The sequence below is a fragment of the Taudactylus pleione genome, unplaced genomic scaffold (genome assembly GCF_031769625.1).
Source record: "Taudactylus pleione unplaced genomic scaffold, aTauple2 ptg000019l, whole genome shotgun sequence".
Taxonomy (NCBI): Eukaryota; Metazoa; Chordata; class Amphibia; order Anura; family Myobatrachidae; genus Taudactylus; species Taudactylus pleione.
Window position 1 is genome coordinate 24,052,334 of NW_028284421.1, and position 27,797 is coordinate 24,080,130.

The window sequence follows — 27,797 nt, forward strand, 5'->3', positions numbered from 1 at the left end:
ATTATCATTATGTATGTGGCACCACAAAGCGGCAGTAGTGTTGTAAGTCAATATTGCAATAAAACACACAAACAAAACAATATATTTAAACAGTCAGTGCAAGGGAAAGAATCAAACAGTGGGATTTCTATACAACTGAGTGACAGTTCTATTAGTAGCATAGAATATATATGTACTATGAGTATCATCAATTATTTCATTTATTTCCTTAACTCTTGGAACAAGCTGATCTTATTGCTGTTAACTTTGATTTAATGCTTCTATATGGATACTCCCAAGCACCTCAACAGCTTTACTGATGTATCTGTGACACATTTGTAGATAAAGCTCAGGGTGTTAATTGTATCATCATCATGTGAAGGTTCTTGCTATGTTTCACTCTAATAACCCAGCAGAGGTGGCGTTACCATAGGTGTGATGGCATTTCATTTAGGGCATCTCACCTCTACATCACACTGGAGGTATTAACCTCTTTGTTGGCAGAAGGGGAGGGGGGCGGCCAGGGACATCTAGCAGGTGGGGAGTTTGGCTTTGTGACTACATAAGTGTAAACAAGTTAGGCTATCTTTAGAATAAGAGGGGGTTTCGGAGGCAGAGAATAATAGGATTTGAAGGGTCGGAAGCTAGTGGGAATAGATGTGTGTCTGTTATTTCATAAACGTGGGATCGCCCAGCTGAGCTATATGAACAGATTGGAAAGGCTAAGTGACTTTACTAGAGCCAATGGCTGTGATGCTGTAAGCCAGACTGAACAGAAGGGGCTGATTGTGTTTTGAGTTCCTTTGCTAGCTGTGACTCGGGACTGGGGAGTCTGACTCCCTCCCTCTCCCCAAAGTCTGAGAAGACCAGGGACAGCGCAGGCTTGGGAGCTGTTCAGTGCGGTGGTGCTGAATCTAAGACCAAGCAGTGACACTCTTCATACGTCAGAGGCTGCAATCCGGAGACCTCTTGGAATATCCTCACTTGTAGGCTCATCTGCTGGATATAAGGATCTTGGCACAGCATGTCTGAGGGCATGCATTCAACTCATTAAACTGACCGTCAGTGTGAACCTGCACTACGTGTGTGCTGAGCAAACCAGGGTACATTTGCAGCTGTTTACTGAAGTGTAGGGTCTTGTAGGGATTGTGACGAAGTAAATTGGAGCTGTACGCCTTCAGTCCCATTATAACATCATTTAAGAGCAGACTTTTATCTTTCACAAATTTAACTCTGTACAGAAAAGTCACTGAAGCCTGAACCCCGTGTGCTGCACGATCATGGCTTTTATGGTGAAGACTATGGTGGGGGGACAATTGAAGAACCTCACAGGAGGTCTGGGGGGCAGAGAAGAGAAGGGGGAAGGAGAGAAAACAGCAGCTGAAGCCCAAGGAATGACAAGGGAGGAATATGAAGAGTATCAGAAGCAACTTCTAGAAGAGAAGTAAGTGTTTCTTGTTTGAGACGTCTGAGCAGTAATGAATGTAAAAGTGGACCAGAAAAAAATTGCACATATTCAGGAAAGGGTAAAAATGTATTCTTCCAGCATTACCAGGCACAAGTCCTATAGCTAAATGTATCAGAATGCGGAACTGGAGGGGTCACTAAACCAAATAACTACAGGGGGTTATTATAAACAGAAACTTAAATGCTTTCAGTCAGTCAAGTTGCAGGTTGTCTCATTCCGATCCCCTGCTAGTTCCCCAATATACTCATAATTCAATGTCAGATTTCCATGACATTTGCTACTTGTTTTCTATAGTTGAAATTACCATAATTTATGTTAATTTAATTTCCATGTCAGAACACCCTGCTGACAAAATGGAATACATAGAGTAAATGGTAACACTTAATGCTCTGAATTGTGTTCTGTATAAAGTATATATTTAATTGTTCATTAGATAAGTGGGGATGTGTCATTTTAATTTTAATCCATTTCAGACCTGCACATTCTGTGTGCAGAGTTAATGGCTAATACTGAACAAACTAATGACAGTGTACAACATAACACAAAGGGTACATAGTTGCATAGCCAGAGAAGATAGGGCCAACTACCAGCAGTTTTCTGGGTCCCTCCATAAGCAATTTGCTATAGAATATAACTCTAAATGGACACTTGATATTTTCTGGAAACGGGTGCCAGGTGTCAATCCTGCAAGATGCTCCTGAATGCCACCCCAGGGAGATGGGGGTGGGGGCAGTGTTTTGCTACTGAGTATTTGCCTTGTTATGACTCCTTATTTCCTGATTATCTGCCTCATACGGAACATCTTCCCTCTTACTTACACTACTGCTCATAGTGCTGTTGCATTAACCTCATCCAAGCAAAATCATGACCCAATCAGGTACTTGTTTATAAATAAATCTAGTATTAGTATTAATTTACCTAAGATGAGCATATAACAACAGCACCAGTACATGTGCGCTGTATGTAGGGACATGTATAGTTACATGAATGATAACAAGGGAAAGCATTTAGTCATGCAGTCTACAAAGTGGAACAAATATGTCTTTCTACCACAACATCCACTAACACGGGTTAAATGTCATGCACAAAAAAATTAATTTGCTTAATTAATGATTAAAGCCCACAACATTCCATTACTGACATTAATGATATTGTAGTAACAGCAGTATAATACAGTGACAGGTAAGTATGGGTAATTCTATTGTAATAAATACTAAATAGTGCACATATGTATTAAATGAAGGAACCAATGAACAAAGAGCTAGCTGTCATTAAAGGTTAACTCTTTGTGGATTTTTTCTTTAGGGGTTGTAGTATCATATGTATAAAGGTAATCCCTATGTTTAACCATTTCTATATAAACTCACTACCAAAGTGTTAATAGCACTTAATTGTCTTAACGCTCCTGTCATCTTCGGTAGATTGTCTATGGCTAGACACCACTACGTCATCCTGCCGACTTTATCGGATTTCAACAGAGTAGAATAGAATATGCTTGTGCTACCAATGATGTTCGTTTTGGGGTGCATATAGAGGGTCAGCATAGAGAAAGGACTCACTATATACACTCTACTACAGAGTGGGTAGGTCTGTTTGCTACAAATAAAGTCTATTTTACACATATTACAGAAAAAAAAAAATCCTTCTATGCTGCCCTGTGAAAAATGCTACTTTAATCCAGTGTTTTCCTGAGCAGGGTGGTAAATCCTGCCCTAAGAGGTAGAACAGTTTAGTAAAACACTGGGTGTAGTGACAGTCATTAGAGTACCCAATGAATTACATAAAGCCATACACAAACTCTTAAAGTCATAGGAGAAATAACATTAACAACACATCATTATGTTTCTTATGTTATGCTGTACTAATCATTATATTGTTTGGAGCCCAGTAATACACTAAGCTGTAATAAAAGAATAATATCATAATAAAATACAGAGAAATATATTGTCAGGCATTTAAAAGCTCCATTTTATTGCTCAACAGTATATTTCGCTGGCAAGTCTATGTATAGAATGCTGACCTACATATAACACACCTGCAGATATTAGCACACCACAGCTGAATGCTGTATGAAATAATGGTACAGATTAAATAATAATGTACCACACAGGATAGAAATAATGCACATTATTGTGTTTTAAAGTCTGTGAGTTTATTTACCACTGACTATTGACTTAGAAGGATTAAAATGATTAAACAAGCAAAGTTCAGTCATATACCTACTAATACAATAAAGACAGGCGATGATCAATAACAATATGTCCAAATCTCTAGTGTGCCAAGGTCTGACAGCCTCACCTGTGACTCATCAGCTCCGACCAATCATTGCAGCCCCCAGTCTATGTAACCTGGCCTCTGCCGCAGCTAACCTTTACACTTCCTCTGCTTATGATCCTTTATTGCTGCTTTGTGCAGTCCTGAACTTAGCGTGTGTTCACTCACAAGCTTGTTACTGGCTTATTTTGATTGGGCCCCCACTGTATTGTCTTGCAAAACTGACCTTGCAGTGCCATAGAGCACATTTTCAGTCGATGACAATATTTATAAGATAGGTTGTGTCGTGACCATAAACCAGTTTAGATTTTTCAACATTCTTGCTCCATAGATAGGTGTAGCACCTGCAGACTTTATAATGAGAGATTTGTAGTGCCTGGCCCTGGCTAGATTATTGTTTTGGTCTCCTACCAGCTTCAAAACTTTCTGCTCCTGTCCTAAAAAAGGAGCATGGTAGGCCAACATCAATAAACTGTGATTGTATCCTCACATTTGAACACTTTGCAGATAATATTTGACCACATATCTGGGGGAGTTAACCGGTGGTTCCCAAGGAGAGCTGCAGTCAGGAAGGATTTTTTCCTCCTGTGAGATTCTTTTGACATGTGCCTCACAGGGGAGATATATCAAACCTAAAGCCGCGTACACACTTGCCAATATTTGAAACGATTGAACAATATCGTTATCGTTCACACTATCGGCCAGCGTGTATGCGAAAAACGACTAGCGATGCGCACTCCTGCTGGTCGTTTACGATAACCCCAGTCGGCTGTACATGAAGCCCAATCTGGGGTTATCCTAAGAGATGCCATGCTGCTGAATGCAGCATGGCCCCGCTCCTCCCCCCGTCGTCGTCCGTCGGTGGTCGGCATCGGCAAGTGTGTTTTTCCTTTGCCAATGCCAGCAGCACCGCTGGGGTCACCGAGTATGATATCAACACATACACACATCATGTAGTGGGTGTGCAGCAGCTTCTAGCTACAGTATTTAGCACAGAGTATAAAATGACAGTTAGAAGACAGTTGGGCAGCTTCTCCATTGTATCTCTCTAAAGTTTGATGCACCTCCCCCTATATGTTATGTTCTTTTACTCTAAAGCTACACAACAAAATAAGTTATTTTTAGAACTTGATAAACTATGGCCACAGGAAGTTTTGTGATGTCATGAATATTTTTGTGATCATGCTGCCATTTGTATGGGAAGAGTACGGTGTTTGCAGGGTACAAAGTTTTGCATATCTTGTGAGAGGTGCGGGGTGGATTAGAGTGTGGATCTAATTAGCAAATTAACATCAGTACTTATTTTACATTTACTTACACACTTAGGGCCCGATTCAGACCCGTTCGCTAGGCTGCGTTCGCATGTAACCTGCCGATGTTTGCAATGTGCGCATGCGTAAAGACGCAGTACGCATGCGCGAACCAGTCCATGTGATCGTGAAGCATTTGCCCCTTGTATATAGACACCTCGCTAGATTGAGTGACAGGACGAGCCGTTTGTGGGTGGTTACAGGGGTTGGTTCATGGAAACGGGGGAGTGGTGGTGCGAACGCAGGTGTGTCTGAGCATCTTAATGGTGTTTCAGAGGCGTGCAAAATTAAGACGCAGAATCATAGTACACATCACATGGTTGAATTACACACTGAAGCACTCACAGTGCTTGCGGTAGGGTATGGTCACCCACAAGTGCTGCGTACGGGTCCGATGGTACTCAATGTTACCGATTGTGCATACACTTTCTGGAGATGACATGTATCACTTAGGGAAAGTGGGAGTCTTAAGACAGGCTGGTGGGTGGTTAAATACACACCGCGATCGCACGCCAAGACATAGTGGGCGTGCTAATGCCTTGGCGTGCGATCGCGGGATTGCATATTTTGGCAGCTGACGACTGCGTGCGAACGCATCTAGCGGGCAGGTCTGAATCAGACCCAGAATTTCCTAGGAAAGGCATATAATCTAAAATTGCTATTATGTAACAATCTTGGTGATATGACAAAAATTACTGACTCAAAATCAGACTAAACTGTCCATCATACACAGCACAATGTCCAGCATAACAGCCTCCATTTACCACCCTATTGCCAGCATGTAGCCTCCTCATTCCACTGTACAACATTATAGCCATAGGCCTGTTGTGCCTTCATAAACCTCTATGATTACTCTATACCGTCCCATTGTCAGATAACTCACCTTCAGGTCCCTATGATCCAGCTGCCTCACTCACATACACAGGGACATGCATTGGATAAACCAACATCTGTTCTGTTATTGGATGCACAAGGGGAACTTCTAGTGGATTGTGGATTGTATCCACTGTGTGTTGAAACATACTTACTGAGGGATTGTGTAATATGGTCCCACACCATATGTGACATGGAAAAAACATACAACCATTTGACTTGGCTGGTATGAGTATATAGCAAACAATTATAGATTCAACCGTGGGAGAAAGGTCCAACTCACAGTGCCCTGGGAGAAAGGTCAAACACACAGTGCCCTGGGAGAAAGGCCAAACACACAGTGCCCTGGGAGAAAGGCCCAACTCACAGTGCCCTGGGAGAAAGGCCCAACTCACAGTGCCCTGGGAGAAAGGCCCAACTCACAGTGCCCTGGGAGAAAGGCCCAACTCACAGTGCCCTGGGAGAAAGGCCCAACTCACAGTGCCCTGGGAGAAAGGCCCAACTCACAGTGCCCTGGGAGAAAGGCCCAACTCACAGTGCCCTGGGAGAAAAGCCCAACTCACAGTGCCCTGGGAGAAAAGCCCAACTCACAGTGCCCTGGGAGAAAGGCCCAACTCACAGTGCCCTGGGAGAAAGGCCCAACTCACAGTGCCCTGGGAGAAAGGCCCAACTCACAGTGCCCTGGGAGAAAGGCCCAACTCACAGTGCCCTGGGAGAAAGGCCCAACTCACAGTGCCCTGGGAGAAAGGCCCAACTCACAGTGCCCTGGGAGCAAGGCCCAACTCACAGTGCCCTGGGAGCAAGGCCCAACTCACAGTGCCCTGGGAGCAAGGCCCAACTCACAGTGCCCTGGGAGAAAGGCCCAACTCACAGTGCCCTGGGAGAAAGGCCCAACTCACAGTGCCCTGGGAGAAAGGCCCAACTCACAGTGCCCTGGGAGCAAGGCCCAACTCACAGTGCCCTGGGAGCAAGGCCCAACTCACAGTGCCCTGGGAGCAAGGCCCAACTCACAGTGCCCTGGGAGAAAGGCCCAACTCACAGTGCCCTGGGAGCAAGGCCCAACTCACAGTGCCCTGGGAGGGGTGTGATATGTATTACCGCCGGCCGCAAGGCCTGTGGTTCAATTTCCAACAGCGGCTGCCCGACAAAGGAGGAAATCCCTATCGTCCTAAAGGTAAGTATTTACTAACTTAACCTAACCCCCCTAACCCTAACCCTCCTTAGAGGTACCTAACCCTAACCTCCCCCCCTGTGTCTAACCCTAACCCCCCCTCTAAGTGCCTAAACCTATCCCCCCCTTCCCCGCAGCCTAAACCCAAGTCCACCTAACCCTAACCTCCCCCCAAGGGTGCCTATCCCTAACCCTCCCTCCCCCTAGCCTAACCCTAACCTCCTGGGGGGGTGCCTAAAGGGCCCAACTCACAATGCCCTGGGAGAAGGACCCAAATCACACTGCCTGGGAGAAGGGCCCACATCACACTGCCTGGGAGAAGGGCCCACATCACACTGCCTGGTTGCAGAGCCCAAATCACACTGCCTGGGAGAAGGGCCCACATCACACTGCCTGGTTGCAGAGCCCAAATCACACTGCCTGGGAGAAGGGCCCACATCACACTGCCTGGTTGCAGAGCCCAAATCACACTGCACCAGCAGAAAGGCCCAAATCACACTGCCCCAGCAGAAAGGCCCAAATCACACAGTCCCAGGAGAAGAGCTCATGTAAGGTATTTTGCAGTGGTAGAAGTGTCAGGGTAGAAAGCTCTCCTTACAGCTTAGCCTGCCCATTCTGTAATTTGCAGTCTAGGTTATAGTTTTTCTCTTTCCCTCAGAGGTATTTGCAGTCTGGGATATAGTGTTTCTCTTTCCCTCAGAGGTACAGCTTGCCAGCTTTCACTGTGCCATGAAACAATAAGAAGCTCTGTTATCACTGTCTAGCAAGATACAGTACTGTATAGCACCAGTGTATACTGTCTACTGTGCAAGGTTCTTGCAGGGACACAGTGGATCTGGACACCTTGATTGTTCATATACAAACAGAAAAAACATTGGACCTCAGTCCAGAGATGGATGCAATGTCTGTCACTATTGTGATCCTGTACGCAGTGGACTTGCAGAAATTTTTTAATGACTCAGTCGCCGCCTTGTGCAAAGAGACACCCACTGTCAGTGTCTCACATCCACTGCCTATGTACAAAATCAGAAACATCGTTCGCACGTCAAACCTCTGAGCAAGCCAATGCTGCTTCAGAATGAGCGCCTCACCTAAGACGCCGGGGCATCTCCAGCCACTAACCAATTGCTGTACGTGCGCAGTGCGGCTTTCACGCATGTTCAGTAGCACAACATCACTCCACTGCGTCCGACATAGACATTGCGTCCATCTCCGAATCAGGTCCGTTCACTAAATAGCTCTTTTTATAACAGTCATTACAAGGTATTGCCATGTATATAAAAACAAACAACACATAACAGAAACATTATATCACACAATATTGGTCATTTAAATGTTGATGCCACTAAAGGAGTAAATGTATGTAATGCAAATTGAAATGTCTCCACACTTCCACTCTATGGATTAATGTTACTTAATCCAGTACATTTTCGTTTTATTGTCACAAGCCATAACTGTCCCTAAACATAATCCTCCCATCTGCCAGGAACAGCCCCTCCACAGTGCATGCTCTGAACTGACTAGGGATTAGGTGAATAGCACAACAAGATCAGATATGTTCCTTCATATATCAGAACAAGTGGGGACATTGCCAGTTGAGCAAGTAATGCAAAGCACAGTCATATAGTAACAGTGATAATATATTGTAGCACAGTAGCACATAGGTAGTTCAGATGCCTGCAGATGGGACAAGCGTAGAGAAACATGGTAAGTTACAGCCATGGTAATATAGACTGATATAGGGGGAGATGTACTAAGTTCTGGAAAGTGATACATTGGAGATTGATAAACTACCAGCCACTCAGCTCATGTTACACGCTGAGTTTGAAAAATGACTGAGCTGATTGGTTGGTAGTTTATCACTCTCCAGTTTATCACTTTCCAGAGCTTAGTACATCTGCCCCATAAAGTTATAATAGATTTGTAAAAGGATGTAAAACAATATAATAAAGATGGAAGAAAACAGTACATGCTATGATATTGCAATATGAAAAAACAATAACAGATACACAATTGCGATATAAGACAGTAACAAAGATAGAGCAAAAAAAGTAAATTACTTTTAGCGCTGTGTCTCTTCTTTTTTCGCATTTCAATTCCTTCAAAAGGTATTCATGCACATCAAATATAATACAGAAGAAAATAAGTGTAGTAAATTGTTAGCCTTTAAAAAATGGAACATCTCTTCCAAATTCATAGAATGACTGTCCCAAACGATAAACTGTGGTACAAATATTAATATAGATCTCACATAATACTGTCAGATTATATAAATACTGTATATTTAATTTATATGCACTTCAAAAAGAATATAGTTGTCCAAATGTAATATTTACTAAGAGTTATTTATATATCGCACACATATTCTGCAGCACTTATAGGATATTTAATCATTTGGGATGTGGATAAAATGCAGATGAAAAGGATTTCAGCAGTCAGAGTGCCGGCACCGGAATCCTGACACCTGTCAGAATCCCGAAGGTAAGTAGCGGAGTTGAGGGGAGAGTTAGGGGTTAGGCACTAGGGGGGAGGGTTAGGCACTAGGGGGGGGTTAGGCACCAAGGGGGGAGGGTTAGGTTTAGGCACTAGGGGGGAGGTTAGGGTTAGGAGAGGGGAAGAGTTAGGATACTGACCGACAAAGTGTCGGTATTCTAACCCTGTCGGGATTCCGGCATCAGGATTCTGACCCCCGGGATCCCGAATGCTGGTCTCTCGTACCCATCCCAGTCATTCATATCAGTCTCTGCCCCAGTGGAGCTTACGAGTTATATTCCCTACCACATGTATACCTGGGTTGTTTTTTTGTCAGAAGCGAATTAACATACCAGTATGTTATTAGATTGTGGAAGGACACCGGAGTATCTGGAGGAAGCCATGTAAACATGGGGAGTGCATAATAACTCCACTTAGATAAGAATTGAACCTATGACCTCAGTGATGTGAGGCAGCAAGCTAACCATTGCAGCACTGTGCTGCCAAACACATATACTTCCAGTCTCTCATCTCTGCTCAAGCCTCTAACCCCAATTGCCTTTTTAATACATTTAAATCTCTTCTCACCCCTCCCACAGCAAACCCATCAGCTACTATCAGTGTCCAAGATTTTACTTCCTACTTCAAGGACTCTATTGATAAATACTACCATGAAGTGATATGCTCTACCTCAGCCAGCAACACGCTCAATACCTTCCCTGAACCCTCTGGCACCAGCTCTGCAGCCTGCTGCTTTAAATCTCACATCTAAATCACATAAATCTCTGTACTCTCCGCAACCCAAAAGCTATTACATTTAGCCCACAATCTTAATATGAAAAGACTAACAACAATATAATAATGCAATATTAAAAGACAAAAATATACTATCACCATATGTATATAGGGTAATGTAAAACACTACAGCAATATGAAAATAAAGTAACAAAAATACAGTATCACAATATGAAGAGACAGTGACAAAAGTACACTATCGTGATATGAAAAAGCAGAAACAAAATACACTATTGTAATATGAAGACAATATAAAAGATACACAACAGAACTATGAGAAGACAGTTACAAAGAAACTATCGCAATATGAAAATACAGTAACAGAAATAAACTCACAATATGAAAAGACAGTAACAAAAGTACACTATCACAATGTGAAAAGACAGCAACAAAGATACTGTATTTTCATATTGCAATAGTGTAACTTTGTTGCTGTCTTTACACATTGTGATAGTGTACTTTTGTTACTGTCTTTTCATATTGTGAGTTTATCTTTGTTACTGTATTTTCATATTGCAATAGTGTAACAGAAATAAACTCACAATATGAAAATACAGTAACAAAGATAAACTCACAATATGAAAAGACAGTAACAAAAGTACACTATCACAATGTGAAAAGACAGCAACAAAGATACACTATTGCAATATGAAAAGACAATAACACAAGATATGCTATGGCATGTCTACCCTACACAGGGCCAGTAATTGCAACAGATAAGTACCTGGGCTATTTATACAGCCCATGTAGTTGCTTCTTCTGCTGATAAACTGATGGCACGTGTCTTAATGGTTAGGACCCCTTTACTGCCATACGTCATTAATCACGTGTCTTAATAGTTTGGACCCCTTTACTGTCATACCTCAAACCAATCACATGACTTTAGTTCCATTCTTATGCCCAATGGCACAGGATTGTCATAGGCAAATAATAAGTAGCAAGGGATTTGGTCAAAATACTGACAGTTGGGATGCCAGATTTAAAATATCAGTGCCGGAATCCCGACACCTGTCAGCATCCCTGCGCTGGCATCCCAACTGTAAGTACTGGGGTTAGGGTTAGGCACTAGGGGGAGGGTTAAGCACTAAGGGTGGACGGTTAGGTTTAGGGTGTGGGAGGTTAGGTTTTGGCACTAGGGGGGAGGTTAGGTCTAGGCATTGGGAAGGGAGGGTTAGGGGTAGGGAGAAGGGAAGGGTTAGGATACTGACTGACAGGTGACGGTATCCTAAACTTGTCAGGATGCTAGCGTCTGGATTCTGACCACTGGGATCCTGAGCACCAGCATCCCATACTCAACCCCTGAGCAGCAAGTAATGGTTAAGGACATCAAATTCATTTACAGGGTTCCCACTTTGTCAGTCACCATGTATTTTGGGAGAAGAACCTTTTCCCTAAGATGCATGTATGGGCCTATCCTCTTTTACAGGACATATGACTACAGTACAGTAATCCAAATATGCAAGGCATGAGTGATGAAGCAGTTATCAAAGGGCGCACGGGTATGTAGCCTTTAAAGTTTTTAAAGTCTATGGGCAAAATTTACTAAGCAGTGGGTTCTAAACCCCGGCAGTTTTTTTAGGCGGTTTTGCTATCCGCAGATTTACTAATGCCAAAACCACTGCTAAACCGTTGTCAAAGTACACTTTATAACAGAGTAGAACAGAATTGAATATCAAAGCACCATCAATGTTTTTGACCATAGAAAGAATAGAATAGAATAGAAACCCCTGATTTATCAAACAGGGGTTTTCAAGACCACCATAAAACTGTCAGTAAACCCGCCGAAAAAAATTGACTATCCTTAGACAAGCATGTTTGCTGAAACAGCAGGTAAATGAATTGATTTTAACAGGCAGTTTTGACAGGAATATAATCCAATTGGACTATAGAATATTATGTTGTTATTCACTATACATAACTGGTCTTTAACAGATATACAAAAACAAATAAAAATATAAAACAAAAAAATAAAACACAATCACACTGCACTGACACAAAAAAAAAACCCACACACATAGGACTTAAAACAATGTCTATATGGAAAACAGCTCAAATAGACAAATACAGAACAAGAAACAAAGCAAGTTATAAAATTAGCAATCACTTTATATCTTTCTCCTTATACTTTCCCACAACTTTCTCCTTCTCCACCAACACTCCTCACAGACTCACAAAGTGAAAGTAGCCGGCTGTGTGTTTTTTTATGATGTCAGGTGAATACTTTTTCTGCAAAAGCACCATTAAATGAATAGGAATATAATAGCATCTTATCCACTATGGTCTGCTTCTATGATAAAAATAGTTTGCTGCTTTCTATAAGAAGTAGGGCAAAATTTACTAAGCGGCGGCTTCTAAACCCCGGCGGTTTGGTGGCGGTTTTGCTATTCGCAGATTAACTGAGGCCAAAACTGCTGCAAAACCGCCATCAAAACAAACTTTAGCATAGAATAGAATAGAACAGGGTTGTCATTCAGAAACTGCCGTCAAACCGCCACTAAACCACAGGGTTTAGAACCCGCCGTCAAACCGCCACCAATTTAAGCCCAAAGAGTAGCACAAATTAATGACTATCAATAGAATAGCTTCTATTTCTCAGTGGTCTGTTTCTGTGATGTCAGGAGAATGTTCTTTCTATAAAAGCACTATTAAATGAATAGAATAGATTCTAATCTGCAGTGGTTTCAATAGAATATTGAATAAAAACCACTGGCAAATAGAACACGACACGGCGGGTTCTCTTTTAGAAACTGCCGAGGATAGACGGGGGTTTCAGTTTAGACATCAAAACCGACCTTTAGTAAATGCTGTCAATTAGAAATAGAAACCGCCGTCAATTAATTGGTTTCTGGTGGTTTCTAAATTACACCAAAACCGCCGCTTAGTAAATTTAGCCCTATATCTATTAGCACTATGTTGCCTCCAACCTCATATGTCCTGAGGCACAACTGGGATCTCTTCCTATTCCAAGTGAAGGAAGAAAGGATACTGAATTTGTAATGTTTGGGTAATATAAACTGGTGTCTGCTACATATTGGTCACTAATATCCTTTTGAGCAAACTCTCTTTAAGGTAATGTTACTGGATTATGAAAAATAAATATCTGAGACTCACAGATCTATATTTTTGTCACATCTCTTTTAGGTTACATGCACTAGGTTGCACAGTGAAGTATGAATTTTCAACAAAAAATATAACAATATGTTAAAATACATAATGCACGCTGTTCATTGGCAAGTTTTGAAGTTAGAACATGGCATCCCCAATTATCAGTCATATATTTATTATTCCACCCCCCCTCCCCCCAAATTACTGGCCATATATTACACAGACATTTTGCCAGTTGCTTGTCATATGTTACAGATACCCTTGCAGTTGCTGGCTGTATATTGCACAGAGGCCCTGATTCAGTGCCGGACGCTCTGAAAGAGCGCTCGCTCTGAATCAGGGCGTTTTTTTTTGTGCGGCCTCCTGACCGCTCGCATAGCTGTGGGTGGCCACCCACAGCTATAGCGAGCGGCCAGGTTGATGGTCGCGATAGTCAAAACCATCGTGACCATCGGGCTTGCGATGAGACCCTTGTGGTAGGGTCTCGTGGCCGCAAGCCCCAGAGAGCTTTCGGCTCTAACAAGTGATGTCAGTGGGGCCGCCCCCAAACGACAGGCGTTCTCATGGGAACGCCTCCGTTTGGGCAGCCACCCCCCTGGCCCGCCCGCCAAAGGGGGCGAGCTGTCACTCAATATCGACAGCTCACCCCCTTTGTGCGAGACCCGGAGCGACGGAGTGCCCGCCGCTATCCGGGTCTCGCGCATGCGCACGACGGAGCCGGCTCCGTCATGTGCATGCACACTGGGCCACCATCGACCCGGTTGCGAGCGCTCAGCGCTTGCGCCCGGGTCTGAATCAGGCCCAGAGATTCCCCTAGTTGTTGCCAATGTATTACAACCACTCTTGCAATTGCTGGCCATACACTACAGAGATATCCTTTCCATTTCACAGAGGTACTCCCCAGTTGCTGGTCTCATATTGCAGAGAGATCCCCTTTGCTGAGGCCCTACTGCAAACCTTACATTGATCTACTTATCTTTGGGCCTGGTTCAGCAAGGAACACAGGAGGGAACACACGCACCCGTCCACTGCGAGAATATGCTAATCAATGCATACGCACGGAGACCGCAGCACAAGCGCAGACGCCCAGCCCCATACTATGCCACCCATCTCCATTTACTCACAGCCTGATCAGCACACAAGATAGCGTAAACATCGGTAACATTGAGAACCATCAGACCCATTAGCATAATAGTGGTTGACCTGACCTGCTGCAGGATTTTGGCCGCTTCCTGTGCACAGCTTACGGTATGGCTGTGTATGCCGCCGCACTGCCTTAATTATGCACGCCCCTATAACGGCGTTATAATGCCTGCGTTCGCCTGACCACCCCCCCGTCACCACCCACAAACAGCACTACCTGTCAATCAATATCGGAGGGGTCTGCGTACACACTGCATGTAGTCTGTGTACCCTAACCTGATCGCACTGGCTAGTTAGCTCACGCGCGCGCGCAGTGCGCTGCATATGCATGCGCAGTGTAAATACATCGGCCGAGTGCGTGCGTTCTCTCCTGTGCGTTCCATGCTGAATCAGGCCCTTTGTTCTTTCAAAAATCATCCCAGCTTCTCAGAGCTGACTTCAGTTTGTACAATATTGAATGCCCAGGAGCCTCCAGGCAGCAGGCAATTGACATAGAAGCTTAAGGTGAGTACACACCAGAAAGATATATCTGCAGATAGAGTGATCTGCAGATGATGGTTGTTCATACACACTGAAAAACCATCACTGCGGTCCCACTGGCCATGTCGCAATTCCCTTCCCGGGGGCCTCTGCATCAAGCCCGTACAAACAGCACGATGCCGACGCACATGATATGTCGTCCAGTGGGTACCCAGCATTAGGCCCTGAATCAGATGGATTTCGTGTAGCTTTTGCTTACAGCGCATGCACAGATGCAAATTTTTGTTTCTTCGTCCTATACTGTCACGGGCCGCTCTGCTGCAGCGCAGGGGGTTCAGGACTTACCTGTCCGGGTTCTCTGATGGGGTCCGTCTGGCGGGGTTGCAGGCAGCTGGCAGGTCCTTGGGAGGCAACGCTGGGTCTCTGTCATCTTGGAGCTGCTGTGGCTGGGAGTCTGCACAAACTTTGCTGAGTGCTGAGTGTCGCCATCTTGGATCTGGTCACATGTCAGGCAAGAGCCAATCCAGTCAGCATTTGTCACAAGGGGCTCTGACAGCCAATCCTGCACAAGCCTCATACACTTAAGGCAGTGTTGGCTAACCTTGACACTCCAGCTGTTATGGAACTACATAACCCAGCATGCACTGCTACAGTTTTGCTATTAGGACATGCTAAAACTGTGGCAGGGCATGCTGGGATATATAGTTCCACAACAGCTGGAGTGTCAAGTTAGCCAACACTGACTTAAGGGCTTCCTGGGAGTCCTTAGGTTGCCAGTGCTACGTCTTACACAGCTAGTCTGTGTGCTAGTTCTCTTTGCTCCCTTGTCTCGTTTGTATCCAGTGTGCAATATCCAGTTGCAGAAATCATTGCTACCTGCTCCGATTCATTATGCCTCTGCCAGTTGGTCAGCCATCTCAGTTCCGGCATCCTAACTGCTACTGCGCTCCGTTACAGAGTCTCCCCTCATCAGCGACCTTAGTCAGCACTGATACTTGGTTCCTGTACCCCAGCATCTCCAGGAGTCGTGCTCAGAATACCCGACGGGGGTCTGGTTTCACCCGTTCCCTGGATCTCCAGCATCATCCTGTGATTGCTGAAACATTCATGAACAAATACTCCTTACGTCCAGCTTCATTCCAATATCAGGAAACTGCTCAAAGTCCGGGTCCTCTTCCCACTGTGGACATATACTGAGTTGTATAGAACTCGGTCACATCTGTCTTTCAGTGAAATATTTAGCTTTGGAAATAGGGCCATACGGTAACCATACCTAATGCCAAACACCATCTCACTCACTTAGAGAAGGCAGCATTTTCTGGCTTGAATTTTGGGGGTCATTCAGACCCGCTCGCGAGCGCAGGACGCTCGCAAGCGGGTCGATGTTCCCCCACTGCGCATGCGCACGACGGAGGGAGCTCCGTCGTGCGCATGCGTGAGACCCGGCGAGCGACGGGCTCTCCATCGCTCCGGGTCTCGCACCAAAGGGGGCGTGCTGTCGATGTTGATTGACAGCACGCCCCCTTTGGTGGGCGTGCCGGGGGCGTACCTGCCAGACGTACCTGTCAAGACCATCGCGACCATCATCATGGACGCTCGCATATGCTGTGGGTGGTCACCCACAGCTATGCGAGCGGCCAGGACGCCGCTCCATTTTCATGGAGGAGGGCACTGATTCAGAGCGAGCGGCTCTGAATCAGGCCCTTTGAGCATAAACTGACTGACACTAAATTGTAGTGTTACATGTGTATTTTGAATGGCACATATCTTCTGATACATACAACTCAAAGTACAGTGTAAACACACACACACGTGTCTAAAATATGTAGGGGTAGTCAACATGCAGCCCTCCGGCTGCTGTGGAACTACACATTACAATGTGCCCTGTCCCAGCTATGCTATTAGGGCATGCTAAAACTGTAGCATGGCATGCTGGGACGTGTAGTTCCACAGCAACTGGAGGGCCGCATTTTTAATCCCCCCGGCTAATAGCCTGGTATGGTTACATCTAAACAAAATGGAAATACACGTTTGGGGTCCCCTTGTTAAGGCACAAAACAGCCCCAGCCTAGGCCAGTCTGGGCTTGTCACTTTATAACGTACTTAATCACAGAGTCATGGGGAAGTGTTCTCATAGCACAAGCCATAGCTTAACCCATGAACAACTGATTAAACATCTGACCACGGATTTTCTGTATAATCCAGCTGTGCATGTTATGTGAATGTATTTGTAGAGCACAGTGGAGAGGAGACAGTGCTTACCTGCTGCAGTAACAGGGGTCACAACCCAAACATCTCCATATGGACATCATCACTAGCCCTGTGGTCCTTACTGGACACCATAGCAACACTAAAGGTACAAAGCATACATTGGGTTGTCTGATCAGCCACATACACCTACAGATATATAAATTATATAAGTTGTTTGGTAACCTTACATACAATGAATAAATAGGGAGCTCCCCAATGTGTTTGTAGCCCATGATGAGGGATCTCTTGCAGACCACCCTCACATCCTCAATTAGTGTTCACTGAGCCAGGTTTCTATTGTGAACAAAATTAAAATGAGATCACTCAAGGACAGGATTAGTTCACATAGGAAAGGATCAAATCATAGCATGAAAGTTCTGTGCACAGCACTAAATAATTAAATTCATCATAGAGAAGGCTTAAGATAAGAGGTCTTGAACAATTTCATCATGATTCTCAGAGGGGACTTTATTTACTTCTTAGAACGGAAATACATTGGATCAATTTCTGGTGGCACATTTAAATTATAACAGACTCATGATATAAGTTATTAACTTTTTTGTACTTTTTCCATTTTTTTAAAGTACTGTTATATATAAAGGCCTTGTGAAGAACCTTAATGGTAGTTTCAATGTCCGGGTGCTGTAGTCACATAAATAAATATCATGTAGCCATTCAGTTTCCTAAGAAACAAAAAGAGACCAGGTAGCACTCCTCACCACAAGCAATGGAGGTGTCCTCCAAAGGTGAACTCTTAATGGGGCTCACTGATATATCACGGCACTCATTGCTGGCACAAGACTCATATGCAACTGTTAGCCAATGTTTCAATGTTTATTTAAATGAGGAAAATGGCATCTTATTGGCTAACCATTCTCACATGTTTTGGATAGCCAATAGAGTAAATCCAAACTTCCGCTAATTTGGTAAAAAGAACTGAGTCAAAAACCAAGCTTAATGTAAGACATATGCATAATGATTACAATGGTTGCCAAGGCCACACTCCGGTATTGACAACTCAGAAACCCACACAAGGAGAAAAAGTGGAGTCTGTGATTCTTTTTATTTTTCTGTACTATTCCAGTAGCCATCTCTATCTGTCAGGTGCCATTAGTATATTTAGTACTCGTCATAGCAATTTATAGATCACAATATTGGACAGTTCACCTTCTAGTGAACAGTGCATGGATAAATGTACAAATCCAAATTCAGATGTATTGAACATGAGTGTAATGGACCAAAACCACATCTAAAATACCTATACGCATGTACCCCCAATGGTTTGCACGCATGAAGGCATTCTTTGCAAAAATGTGTAATAGGGATTATTGATCAGTCTGCTTAACAGACTCACTGTACACATGGTAGTGCATACTGCACATATGGTTTATCCACCATTCATTATAGAAAGCCCTTCTGTGTAGTGACCATTCTCCAGGGGCCTATCTATAATGGGTGCAGTGTGTGCGGGGCACACGGGCCCCGCACGGCACACCCTGCACCCATATTATTTTCAGCTCACCTGTCCGTGGTCCCGTGTCGGATGTCAGCGCTGCTCAGAACACCGGAAAAATGGCAGCCGCGGTAATTTTTCCAGCGTTCTGCGCATGCGCAGTAAACACCGGACACACTCTAATGCCCGGAATATATTAATGCTCCAGTAGCTGGCCAGCTGCGTCAGTTGGCTACCGGTCACCCCACACGGGGTGTGAACACGGGCCCCCTCCTCTCTTAAGACGCCCCTGCCATTCTCCATAGGTATCAATCATCCAAATTCCATTTGAATTCTTGTGCGCTGTGTGAACACAATAGAACTTAGCTGTAGCCCAAATATTCATGTCTATAAGTCATTCTAGCACTGGTATACTTTAGTCAGGTTACAGCTACCCTCTCCTTGTAAATATGTTTTCGCAGTGTAAGAGAATGAGTCAGTTTTCACTTGCACATTTAAATGATTGCAGCCTTGATGCTGAAAAGGAAAGTCTGTTCCACTTTGACTTAACGTAGTAATAATAATAATAATAATAATAATAATAATAATAATAGGCAAAGCAGCTGAGATAAAAACTTACATAATAATAGTCACAAAGGATAAAAGATATTTTGAGTGGTACACGTATCTAAACATTACTGGAACACACATCACTGGCTGGAACATTCAGCTTCAGGTAAGATAAGTGCAGAGAAATGATAATCTGGACGATAGTATAAGAGTGCACAGAACAGAAAGAATAGGAATATTAAGAAGACTAAAAGGGGGTAATAAGACAACTTTGTTGATAAGGGAACAAAATAAAATGGTTGAATTCTGCTCCATTACATATTAGAGAACAATGAAAAAAAATCCCCAAATTGTGAGCCCATTGTCGGAGAGCATGATGCATAAACTAAAAATAAAAGATTAAAATCCCTTTTGCCATGTGCGTAATCCTTCTCTTAACATTATTGCTTTTAGTAGTACTGCCTCCTAAGGAGCTTTTCAAAACATGTCTTGCACACATGATGTATTATATTAGTAGAGTAAGGAAGAATGGGATTAAATTATAAACACTGACAGCTTGGTGAAAAATGATAAACTGCAAATATGATCATTCATACCTAGTAAAGACATATGGAACTGTTATCTCTTGTATTAGTACATAACATCATCGGGGGAAATTTGTCTTTCCCATTTAACTGATGTTCATTAAAAAAGGTGAGCCACCAGTGGGGTCACAGAACTTGGTTTATAGGATATCTGGATTGTGATAAGGGCCTAAATAGGCGATTTAGATTAACCCTATCTGCATAGAAGCTGTGCTCTAGGTGCACCATAGAAGCAAAACATGTCCATAGCAAAATTTCGTCAGGCCCCCATAGGTCTATCTATACAGTGCTCCTGTAGTTGTGCTCATTATGCAATACCCTCTGTAGTTGTGTCCCTTATGCAGTGCCCATTATATAATGCCCCCTGTAATTGTGCCCATTATGCAATACCCCAGTATTAGAGTCCCTTATGCAATGCCCCCTGTATTAATGCCCCTTATGCAGTGCCCCCAGTAATTCCCCTAATGCAGTGTCCCCAGTAATGCCTCTTATGCTGTGCCCTCAGTAATGCCCCTAGAAGTACCCCTTATGCTGTGGACTCCCCTCCCCTGTGCAGTACTTACCTCTCTTCACGCTGGCCAACACTCTAGTCCACGCCTTTAGCTCTCTTGCATAGATGCTGCCGCTGACTGGATCAATCTATATCCAACAGCAGGCGCTGGCTCCTCTTATCGCGGGTGATGTCATGACATCACCCGCGCACTGCATCACTGGGAACGCTGGCCTCTGAAGCGATCAGAGGTGTCTCTAGTTTCTGATCACTTCAGAGACCAGCGTTCCCAGTTGCACCAGCAAGTCTTGTCCAGCCGTACTACAGAGAGTGCAGGGGGATGCTAACTGGGCTGACGGGCCCCCTAAGCTGCTGGGCCCCATAGCAAGCGCACCCCCTGCACGCTCTAAAGTTACGCCACTGTCTGTAGCCCTCCTTCAGCTGACAACCTTCACTAGCTGATAAGATTGTAGTGTATTCCTAGCAGTGTCCTGTCATTGATGCATAGTGAAGCCTCTATATCAGGAATGGGGAAAATCAGGACTGGGGGCCATATAAGGCCAGCGGAATCATTTGGTCTGGCCCCCTGAGCTTTTTTCTGCTAGCCTCATCTGGTTAGCAGGGTGCCTAGAATGGCACCCAGCATCTATGGAGCAGTGCCGCCTGGAGCGTCCTTAGGACGCTTCAGACGGTCACACCGCTGCCCTTACAGCTTCCCAGAGCATCCTCAGGATGCTCTGGGCATTACTGTAATCAACGGCGATTGTGGCTACTTCCCCGTGTGACATCACATGGATGGGGCGTGGCCTGCACTGGGCCCGCAAATAATGTTATATATATCAAAATGGCCCTCAGCAGAAATAAGGTTCCCCACTCTTGCTCTATGATTGTGGACATCTTTACTAACTTGATGTTATTCAAGGCTAGATAGCTTTCTGTTACACCTCCCAGAGACTGGTAAAGCAGATACAGTGACTAAAAAATGTTTCCCTCTTTGGCATTTTTCATATTTTCTTTTCTTACATCTTAGAAACATAATGTATTTATTCAGAAACTCTTACCATTGCTCAACACAAAATAATCTCTAATGTCAAATTAAAAAAAAACTGATAAAGTTTTAAAAAATTAAAAGAAATAGAATTGATTACATAAGTATCCACACTTCAGCTTAGTGCTTTGTAGCATATTTAGCTGCAATTACAGCACTATGGGCCTGATTCAGCAAGGACCGCAATTGCAAAGCTGCACGCAAGCAGCATTGCAACTGCAATCCTTGCTATTATCCAAATACAGCATATGCACCCCCTGCTGCATTGGCGATCCAAGCACTGTGATGGTGATCAATGGTCGCAATGGTAGCCGGCGCCGGGCCTCCGGCCAGCTGACTAAGCCTCAGCTTACTCAGGCTGGCCGGCTTGCGAGCCCAGGACACTGCGTTGATCAACGCAGATCCTGAGTTGGCCGCTCCCGGACAAACCCCCCGTTTCCGGAAATGCCGGCTGCTCCTGCCCCCTAAATTCCTCTGCCTGTCAATCAGGCAGAGGCATTCAAGGGTATGCGTGCACTGCTGAGTCAGGCCCCTAGGGCCAAATTCATTACGGACCGCAACTGCGATTTCAATAGCAATTACACACGCAGTCTCACTGTGATAGTATTAGAGATGTGTGCTGACCCTTCTGTTTTGGATCTGGATTGGTTTTGCCAAAACCTCACCTCCGTGTTTTGGTTTTGGTTTTCTTAAAAAATCATAAAAACAGCTAAAATCACATAAAATGGGCAAGTTTTTGTTCCTACGGTATAATTAACCTCAATAACATTTATTTACAGTGATTTCCAATCAATTTTTACCACCTCACAATATTATTTGCTTCATCTAGTTAAGGCCAAAAGGTTGCATCCAGCTAGCTGGCTAAGCTAAGTGACACAGTGGGCAGCACTTACATGTGGCAGTTCAGCTTCTAATTTCCAACACGGATACAGTGTGTTGGATACACCAATAGTGCACTTACTGTGACAGCAGTGTTGGCAGAGTGGGGTTGCTGACTGTGTCCTCAGTACATGGAATGGCAGTGCTGTGGTGCTGGCAGTGTCTTCAGTGAAGGGTACCGGTGATGTCGGCAATGCAGGGGTGCCAGCGGTGTCTTTAGTGCAGGTTTGCTGGCTGTGTCGGCAGTGCGGGGGTTGCTGGCGGTGTCCTAGATACATGGAATGGCAGTGCTGCGGTGCTGGCAGTGTCCTCAGTGAAGGGTACCGGTGATGTCAGCAGTGCGGGGTGCCAGCTGTATCTTTAGTGCAGATTTGCTGGCTGTGTCGGCAGTGCAGGGGTTGCTGGTGGTGTCCTCAGTACATGGAATGGCAGTGCTGCGGTGCTGGCAGTGTCCTCAGTGAAGGGTACCGGTGGTGTCAGCAGAGTGGGGGTGCCAGTGGTGTCCTCAGTGCAGGTTTGCTGACTGTGTCGGCAGTGCAGGGGTGTTCTCAATGCAGGGTGCCAGCAGAGCAGGGGTGCCAGCGGTGTCCTCAGTGCCGGTTTGCTGACTGTGTCGGCAGTGCAGCGGTGTCCTCAGTGCATGTGTGCTGACAGTGTCACAGAAGTGCAGGGTCCTGGTGGTGTCCTCAGTGTGGGAGTGTCGGCAGTGTGGGGGTCACTGACGGTGTCCTCAGTACATGGGGCAGCAGTGCAGGGGTGCCGGCAGTGTTGGCAGCGGTGGTGTCAGCAGCGGGAGATGCTGCCAGTGGGGGTTCCGGCGGTGTCAGCAGTGGGGGGTGCCGGCGGTGTCAGGCGGCTGGGGATGGCAGGCACCATCTTCTTTTTCTTCTGTGTGCATATATAATGGGCTTAATGCTGATTGGCTGAGAGCAGTGACAGGCTGCTCTCTCAGCCAATCAGCGTTAAGCCCGCTCAATACAAAACCTCGCGACCCGACAGCGGGGTCGCAAGGTTTTGCCTCGGGTGAGGGATCCGGGGCACCCCGGATCCCCTAAATTCGGGTGGGTTCGGATCTCTGAGATCGTTATGCCATCGCAGTACTACATAAGGACTCCCACTTTACCCTACACACATCCATAATGATTAGCAAGTCTGCAAAACCATCGGTACAATCAAGTACAATCGCAGCCTCACACACACTTCCACAAGCTCTCACCTTGCTTAGAAATTGCTAACTTCAATGCATGCTATGAGTGTCCAGGCTGCGTAAGGTATCACAGTGGTTAATTTATGCACGCCCCGGCAACGGCGTTCAAACGCACTGGCACGCCTGCATTTCTCGGAACACTCCCCGTCACCTCCCACAAATGGCACCTCCTGTCAATCACTCTGTGATGGGTCTGCGTAGTCACTGCAGTCTCGACCGCAGTGGCTGGAAACGCGCACTGCGATGCATTACAAATGCGCAGTATGCATCAATTGGCCGATTGCTGCGTATTAACAGTTGCGGTCCAATAGTCCCTGACCCCTCTGCACATCTAGACTAGACACCTGAATTGCTGGGGCAATATAACAAATTTTAAAAAACAGTTTATTTCAATTCACAAATCCACACATATTACTACTGCTACTGCACAAATACTGCAACCTACTGTACACAGAACACTCTCAATATCTTCATTAGAAGACAGGATGACACCTGAAGGTCACGAATAGTTTGACCACGCTCTTGCAAAACTTTTTTGTTCTTCTGGGACATCATTGTTAATAACGGAATGTAAATTTTGGCAGGATATGTTTACATTTCTAATGCTATCATATGGTTTGCCCCCTCAAATATTGAGAAAAATTATTGTTGCTGTCACAGTGTGGATGTGAAATATAATTTGTCCTCTTTAAAGACATATATAAAAATAGCAGTTTCTATCAAACGTACAAGATGGATGGACAAATATATAGGGAGAAGTAACCATAATGTCTGTGATATGACAATGCTTCAGCCAGAATCATTGCAACAGGAGACAAAAGGCACACTGTGTTCTAGATCACTAGTAAAATATGTGAAGTCCTAAAGATTGGAAGTAGTAAATATTTCCTTTTGCTAATGTCATTTGAACGCAACATGTGATAATGGAAAACTTATACATATTACAGCAGTAGGATATGCACCCACTGGCTAAACCTATATTCTGATATCAACAAGTTGGACATTGTGTAAAATATATATAGATGATCATAATAAAGTATCATGCCCATAAAATATACTCATATTGTAGCTGCAGTTTTTACAAAGAAGAAAAGAATGCAAAGAATAAAATAGTGATGCTCAAACTTGGTAGTAAAATTAGATGACACAGAGTAGGGATTCAATTTGAACGTTTCCTAAAAATAAGAAATCAGTACAAGAACCAGTAATAGAAGTTCTTAGAGTAGCCAGAAGTGTACGGACTGTGACGTGTTCTGAGTTCCTCCTTGAAGACTCGAAAGCCAATTTCTCCAGCAGTCACTGCCTCTGAGTCAGACAGTGCACTTGTATCAGACACTTCTCATCTTATGACCTAGATAAAATTAGCTTTTTGAAGCTATAGGTGCATTTTTGCTCTTCATGCTGCTTCACATATTTTGGATCCAGGATGGAAAATAGGATTTTGGTTCTTACCGATAATCCCTTTCTCCGATTCCATAGGGGACACTGTAGGCTTCACACAGTGGAGTATGGAAGGTGCTAAGTGGGAGCTGGCACTTACATTTTTTTTTAGTGTGACTAGCTACAAGCCCAGTGTTAGGAAAACTGTGCCCGAGGGGAGCTGAGAAAAAGACAAATGGAAGAGGAGGAGGTGAAGCAAGTACACAGAACATTTTAGAAGGTTGAAATAACAGAAACACAACAAGAGAAGAGACGTCAAACAGTTCTCTAACAGTCAAAACATAAAATGACCAGAACCCTGGCAGGAAGGAACAGCGCAGGATGGGCGTCCAGTGTCCCCTATGGAATCGGAGAAAGGAATTTATCGGTAAGTGCCAAAATCCTGTTTTCTCCTTCATCCACTAGGGGACACTGGAGGTTTCAGACAGTGGGGACGTCCCAGATCTCCCCTCACGGGCGGGAGAGCACTGAGAACCCTACAAAACAGACCGGCCATACTGCGCTGCAGAGGCCACAATGGTAATCTATAAAAAACTAATAAATGTATGCCGGCCAGACCAAGTAGCCGCCCGGTAAAGTCACTCCATGGAAAACCCCGCGCTAAATGAGGCCATATATGCCTGTCTGATGTTCAAACAAATCCAGCGAGCAAGTGACTGCTTGGAAGCTGGCCAAGCCAGGATGAGCAGCATCCTACCAAACAAATAGAGTGTTTGTTCTTTTTCTGGCTGCAGTCCTCTCCACATAGATACAAAAGAGCCCTAACAACATCCAAGGGTCTTAATGAAGGTGGATCCTGTGTAAGAAAATGGTACCACACTAGGTTGTTGATGTGGAAAGCCGAAACCACCTGAGGAAGAAAACCCATTCCTGTATGGAGGTCTGCTGTATCCTCATGAAATACCAAGTATGGAGGATGACAGGATAGAGCTCCCAGATCCGACTCCCTCCTGGCTGAGGCCAGTGCGAGAAGAAGTGTTACCGTCTTAACACTATGGACTCCAAAGGTTCGAACAGAGAAGACTATAAGCAGGAAAGGACGAGATCCAAATACCCTGGGCATAACTGTATCATAACCTGCAGAAAAGTCTGCACCACAGGTATGAATACCATCTTCTTTTGGAAGAAAATAGTCAGAGTTGAAAACTGAACTATGAGAGAACCCTAACCCAGACCGGCTGAAAAATCTACTTGCAGAAAAAAGCAGAAGTCTGGCTGGGTTGAATTCAGTTGGAGGAGACTCTTTACGTTCACCCCCTGAAACATAAACCTTCCAAATATGGTGGTAATGTTTCAAAGTAAATTCTTACCGGGTTCTGAGCATAGTAGGGATTACCCTGGGTGCAATCCCTTTACGTTGTAAGAAGGCCCTTTCAACCGCCATGCCGCCAAACCTAGCCGCTTTAAGTCTGAATAAACTAAAGATGTAATAAGAGATTTTTTCTTAGATGTAGGAGCCACGGATCGTCGATTCGCAGAAGTTGAATGATGGAATACCAGACTCTGCGAGACCAATGCGGAGCTACCAATAAAGCCTTGGCCTTCTGCCTTTTGATGTGTAGAATCGAGGGAGAAGATGGAACGGAGGGAACTGATAGACAGATAGGAACTGCTATGGCACTGACAATGTGCCACTGACACTGCCTCCAGGTCTCTCGTCCGAGAGCAGTAGAGAGGCAGTTGATGATTTTATATGGATGCCATGAGGTCGACCTGTGAAAGACCCCACTATTGGTCAAGCTGGTGAAAAACCTATGGATGTAGTACCCATTCTCCTGGATGCACGTCCTGGCAATCGCAAACTTTTCTGCCCAGATTAGAATCCAGCTTACTTCTTTCATAGCCGGCCGACCTTTGGTTTGTTTATGTATGTCGTAGCGTTGTTCGACTGGACCCTGACTGCTCGGCCCCACCACAGGTAATCTGTTGTCTCTTTAATTCCAATGTGTTCATCGGCAGACTCGCTTCCAGTACTGTCCAGTGGCCTTGGCAATAGCATTCCTGAATGACAGCCCCCCAGCCTCTCAGACACGCGTCTGTGGTGAGAAGATTTCAATTGCACACTCCGAATGTCTTTCCCTCCATGTAGGTATACCGAGTACAACTACCAGAGAAAAAAGGATATCCGAGTTCTGGGACCTAACCTTACCTGAAACGTCCTTCCATAAGGAATTGCCGCGAATGCCGCAACCATCTTCCCCCAGGTCAGAGGGAAGCCAGTCATGCACGACACTTTGTAGTGGACTTAACCTCCGGTTGAGCAGAAGTTATTGTGGCTTTGTCATGTCCTCTGGAACCACGGGAAGTTGATGGTCCTTCTCAGAAGAGACCACGTGAATGTCCCCGAGCATGAAAGGACCAAAATGAAGGTCACGAGTAAGATCTTCTAGAGGGAGGAGCCGCAGACAGAAGAAAAATGTATTTACCCCCAGTAGCTTGAGAAAAACCATTTATCTAGCTCCCAATAAATACACTTCCCGTGAATGAAAGAGCCTACACAGCGTTCTCGCATTCTGTCATAGTTGAACCCACAGCGCCCGACACGCCGAAGACGCCAGATCTGAAAATATTGCCAACGTCTTTTGACGTCACTCTCTCATACCGTCAGCAATATAGATGAAGCTGCAGAAATTGACTGACAGAATATACAATCGCAGGAACGCACGTCCTGGGCCTGAAAGCATTCTCTTTCAAAGGCGTGGCCACAGAGACCGCTACTGTAGTCTTCCTATACAGTCTACTGTAGGGGGAGTAAACTAACAAAGTGGCATGCTGTCCCAGACTTGTCACAGGTGAACTCGCCTTATCAGGTAAGTCACTGGAGCTC

At 44.8% G+C, this 27,797-nt stretch overlaps 1 protein-coding gene across 1 annotated transcript in view; it reads left to right on the forward strand.

Moving 5' to 3' along the window:
* The first annotated feature begins 674 nt into the window (after positions 1–674).
* CPLX3 (complexin 3) overlaps positions 675–27,797 on the forward strand; it is a 36,791-nt gene continuing 9,668 nt past the window's right edge. The window contains exon 1 of the mRNA XM_088443755.1: positions 675–1,423. Coding sequence (XP_088299881.1) covers positions 1,260–1,423 — 164 coding nt within the window. The 5' untranslated portion in view covers positions 675–1,259. The remainder of the gene's footprint in view (positions 1,424–27,797) is intronic.